General features: G+C 30.1%; 1 protein-coding gene across 1 annotated transcript in view; it reads right to left on the bottom strand.

The window, feature by feature from the left end:
* Positions 1–720: 720 nt before the first annotated feature.
* Positions 721–5,458, bottom strand: part of LOTGIDRAFT_219992 (hypothetical protein) — a gene marked incomplete at both ends in the record, with an annotated part of 36,662 nt that continues 31,924 nt past the window's right edge. The window contains 5 exons of the mRNA XM_009063458.1: positions 721–1,332; positions 1,690–1,795; positions 1,926–2,098; positions 2,454–2,543; positions 2,662–2,817. Of these exons, the coding sequence (XP_009061706.1) occupies positions 721–1,332; positions 1,690–1,795; positions 1,926–2,098; positions 2,454–2,543; positions 2,662–2,817 (1,137 nt within the window). The remainder of the gene's footprint in view (positions 1,333–1,689; positions 1,796–1,925; positions 2,099–2,453; positions 2,544–2,661; positions 2,818–5,458) is intronic.

The raw sequence follows: 5,458 nt of genomic DNA, 5'->3' as shown, positions 1-5,458 counted from the left end.
CATTGGTACAAATTCACTCAAAACATAATTTATCACTAAATACAAAAAAGATTAAACTTTATTAATAATTGTTGCTCTTGGTCCACACACTGGCCTTTTTTTTGAGATAATAGTACAGTAAAAACAATATTTGTAAGAATATAAAGCTAAAAATAAACTCTAAGAGGTAGCCTACTTGTTTTTTAATCAAAAGAATGTTGCTTTAAACAATATAACTGACATTTCTGATGTTCATAAGTATACATATGATTTATTTTTTTAATACATGGAAATGAAAAGTCTTATGAATAAAATCTCTTCATCATCAAAATGACACTACTGTAAAGACCTTAAAATTTTTGGTAATAATCTAATTGCTAACAGCAGTAAAATGCAGGTATAACATAGCCAGTCCACCTTTAAAGATAGGTTTTATTTTTTAGTGTTTCTAATGAATCCTCATGTGTTCTCATGTATGAACAGTCTGGATAAACAAAAAAAGAATTTTGACCTCTCTTGATTGGAATTGGAATTGAGCTGGTAATTCTCATCTAATTTAGCTAATTATGAATTAATTGTGGACAGGTTAGACAAACTGGTATTTTTCCAAGTCATTAGAACACTTCTGCTTTCTATTCATATAGGTATTAACATTTTCATTTTCATAAATGAAAATAAGGGAACCCATCTTTAAACACACTCACAATAATGATTCGATGTACTGGAAAATCAAGTTCATAGTTAAACCATAACTTCTTTTTCACCCTTATCCACTTTGTCAGTTGACTTCACTGAATCTATTTTAGAATTAGATGGACAACTGTTTGATGAGGATTGCAGTGGATGACAAGTGAAACTTTGATGTGAATTTCCGGTAGAGTTATCTATATTGGTAGAAATCTGGAGACTAGCTGAAGGGGGAGAAGAAGGTGGACTGCCATTTTGTATAGGATTATCACTGTCTTTCAGAGAAGAAGTAGACTTTGCTGTACAGATAATGTCTTTTGATTTCACAGGGGCAGGGGAATTTTGTTTTGATGACTTAAAATCCTTGTCTTGCAGATCTGGCCTACTTCGTCTTTGTGAATCTTTGCGACTGATGCTGTTTCTAGATTTGATACTTTTAGTCAAACTAGAACGACTATTTGATAAATGACGATCTGCTTTCATTACAGCTTCCTCTAACAAAATACTTGCTGATAGGCGGCTAAAATTTGCTAATTTTGCCATCTGACGTAATTCAGCTGACTGATTAGGTCCTGTCTGCTCAACCAAATTTGTAAAGTATCCATCATCATCCAGTAGTAGATTATAAGGTGTATCAAATTCCTTTACTTCACCATCAGATAAAACCTAGAAAATGATCAACTAAAACTTAACGGGGTCTTGGAATTATAAATGACTATATCTGACAGGAATAATACCGACAGAAAGTTATAATGATAATACTAAGACTTATACTTGACTGAGATGGATCAGCAGTCAAATGGAATACCAATAGTTTATAGTGAGCTCTAAATATGCTTGTTATCAAACTACCGGATATCCAGCAATGTCATTTGACAAAAAAGGCTTTAAGTGTAAATTAGAAAACTGCTAACATTAATTATGTCAAGCTCACCATAGACTTACAATATACAGACATTTGCAAGTAATATTTAAGGTTGTTGCCTTCTTGATACTTATTTGAGCAGTAAAATGATCACTTACCAGTATTCTATCGCAGTCCATCACTGTATGTAATCTATGAGCTATAGTTAAAACTGTACTATTTATAAATTTAGCTCGGATTGTACCTTGAATTAAGTCATCAGTTCTGTAATTAAAAGAAGAATTTCATATTTTCTATAGACATGAATTAGTTTCATATACACAAGTTGTATTGATATGTTGCCATGGAATTCTGATAATTGAATATTATTGTAGGCTTTTTAGTAAATACGTACTGTGAATCCACATGTGCTGTAGCCTCATCTAAAACTAATACCGTATTATATCTTAATAATGCTCTAGCTAGACAAACCAGTTGTCTTTGTCCAATACTAAAATTTTGACCAGCTTCAGACATCTCCATATATAAATTATCTTGTGTTTTTGCTACCTTTTCTCTCAGTTGTACCTAAATAGAATACATATATAGACCAAATCAGTATTATCAATGTTGATCACAAGTTATATGATAGAAAAAATATTTGCACAAATAAAAAAAATTACTTGTCTGATTATAATGACAGATATGTTTACAATTTATATAAACTAAGTAATAAGATGCTCCTCTTTCATTTTAACAATAGTTTGTTGTATTCCATGAACTGTTTTCTTTTGACAAATCTAATCTTTGAGATAATGTTGCAAATTTTTGACGTCCTTTTTTTGACATGTTTTCAACTTTATTCAAATCTTTAAACAATTCATTTCAATAAATCTAAATCTAATTAATAATGGATTTTGTATATTGGCGAAGAAGTCTATACCTGATCCAGAGCGTTCCAGAGTCTTTCATCACTATATTCATCAAAAGGATCTAGATTATATCTTAAAGTTCCACTAAATAATACTGGGTCCTAAAAATAGAGATAAATAAATAGAGATAATCCATGACAGATCAATGCTCAGAAGTTTAGCCAATAACAGGTGGAATATGAAAAATTCTTGTTTAATTCTTTCAATGAAAACACCTACTTGTGGTATGACAGATATTTTCTTTCTCAATTCATCTAGTCCAATCTGTAATACATCCCAACCATCTATAAATATTTTACCATTAGGCTCAGCTAATCTGAATAGAGCTGACATTAGAGAACTTTTACCTGCTCCAGTACGTCCAACAATACCAATCTGAAAATATTACCAAGTTTATGGACGCACTATTATTAATATCAACACATTCAAAAAACATTGGGTTATGCATTGAAATAAATAAAAAGTAAAAAATATTTACATATATGAATGTCTGATGTCTGGTTCAGCTGAAAAGGTTCATCAAACTTAATCATTAGAGCTCAGAATGAATGTCTTATGTATAGTTCATTATTAGATTCATCAAACTTAATCATTAGAGCTCAGAATGAAAGTCTGATGTATGGTTCAGCTGAAAAAGTTCATAAAACTTAATAATAAGAGGTTACAATTTCAAGTCTAACGTCTGGTTCAGCTGAAAAGGTTCATCAAACTTAATAAATATAGCTCAGAATGAATGTCTTATGTATAGTATAGTTCATTATTAGATTCATCAAACTTAATCATTAGAGCTCAGAATGAATGTCTTATGTATAGTATAGTTCATTATTAGATTCATCAAACTTAATCATTAGAGCTCAGAATGAAAGTCTTATGTATAGTTCATTATTAGATTCATCAAACTTAATCATTAGAGCTCAGAATGAAAGTCTTATGTATAGTTCATTATTAGATTCATCAAACTTAATCATTAGAGCTCAGAATGAAAGTCTTATGTATAGTTCATTATTAGATTCATCAAACTTAATCATTAGAGCTCAGAATGAAAGTCTGATGTATGGTTCAGCTGAAAAGGTTCATAAAACTTAATAATAAGAGGTTACAATTTCAAGTCTAACGTCTGGTTCAGCTGAAAAGATTCATCAAACTTAATAATAAGAGCTTACACTTTCAAGTCTAACGTCTGGTTCAGCTGAAAAGGTTCATCAAACTTAATCAATATAGCTCAGAATGAATGTCTTATGTAGAGTATAGTTCATTATTAGATTCATCAAACTTAATCATTAGAGCTCAGAATGAATGTCTTATGTCTGGTTCAGCTGGAAAGGTTATCAAACTTAATCAATATAGCCCAGAATGAATGTCTTATGTATTAGATTCATCAAACTTAATCATTAGAGCTCAGAATGAATGTGTTATGTCTGGTTCAGCTGGAAAGGTTATCAAACTTAATCAATATAGCTCAGAATAAATGTCTTATGTATAGTTCATTATTAGATTCATCAAACTTAATCATTAGAGCTCAGAATGAAAGTCTTATGTATAGTTCATTATTAAATTCATCAAACTTAATCATTAGAGCTCAGAATGAAAGTCTTATGTATAGTTCATTATTAAATTCATCAAACTTAATCATTAGAGCTCAGAATGAAAGTCTTATGTATAGTTCATTATTAAATTCATCAAACTTAATCATTAGAGCCCAGAATGAATGTCTTATGTATAGTTCATTATTAATTTCATCAAACTTAATCATTAGAGCTCAGAATGAATGTCTTAAGTATAGTTCATTATTAAATTCATCAAACTTAATCATTAGAGCTCAGAATGAAAGTCTTATGTATAATTCATTATTAGATTCATCAAACTTAATCATTAGAGCTCAGAATGAAAGTCTTATGTATAGTTCATTATTAAATTCATCAAACTTAATCATTAGAGCTCAGAATGAATGTCTTATGTATAGTTCATTATTAGATTCATCAAACTTAATCATTAGAGCTCAGAATGAAAGTCTTATGTATAGTTCATTATTAGATTCATCAAACTTAATCATTAGAGCTCAGAATGAAAGTCTGATGTATGGTTCAGCTGAAAAGGTTCATAAAACTTAATAATAAGAGGTTACAATTTCAAGTCTAACGTCTGGTTCAGCTGAAAAGGTTCATCAAACTTAATAATAAGAGCTTACACTTTCAAGTCTAACGTCTGGTTCAGCTGAAAAGGTTCATCAAACTTAATCAATATAGCTCAGAATGAATGTCTTTTGTAGAGTATAGTTCATTATTAGATTCATCAAACTTGATCATTAGAGCTCAGAATGAAAGTCTTATGTATAGTTCATTATTAGATTCATCAAACTTAATCATTAGAGCTCAGAATGAAAGTCTTATGTATAGTTCATTATTAGATTCATCAAACTTAATCATTAGAGCTCAGAATGAATGTCTTATGTATAGTTCATTATTAGATTCATCAAACTTAATCATTAGAGCTCAGAATGAATGTCTTATGTCTGGTTCAGCTGGAAAGGTTCATCAAACTTAATAATAAGAGCTTACACTTTCAAGTCTAACGTCTGGTTCAGCTGAAAAGGTTCATCAAACTTAATCAATATAGCTCAAAATGAATGTCTTATGTATAGTTCATTATTAGATTCATCAAACTTAATCATTAGAGCTCAGAATGAATGTCTTATGTATAGTTCATTATCAGATTCATCAAACTTAATCATTAGAGCTCAGAATGAATGTCTTATGTCTGGTTCAGCTGGAAAGGTTCATCAAACTTAATAATAAGAGCTTACACTTTCAAGTCTAACGTCTGGTTCAGCTGAAAAGGTTCATCAAACTTAATCAATATAGCTCAAAATGGATGTCTTATGTATAGTTCATTATTAGATTCATCAAACTTAATCATTAGAGCTCAGAATGAATGTCTTATGTATAGTTCATTATTAGATTCATCAAACTTAATCATTAGAGCTCAGAATGAATGTCTTATGTCTGGTTCAGCTGGA

Source organism: Lottia gigantea (genome assembly GCF_000327385.1).
Source record: "Lottia gigantea unplaced genomic scaffold LOTGIsca_58, whole genome shotgun sequence".
NCBI lineage: Eukaryota > Metazoa > Mollusca > Gastropoda > Lottiidae > Lottia > Lottia gigantea.
Note: the sequence above shows the minus strand (reverse complement) of the source record. Positions and strands in the feature narration are given on the sequence as shown.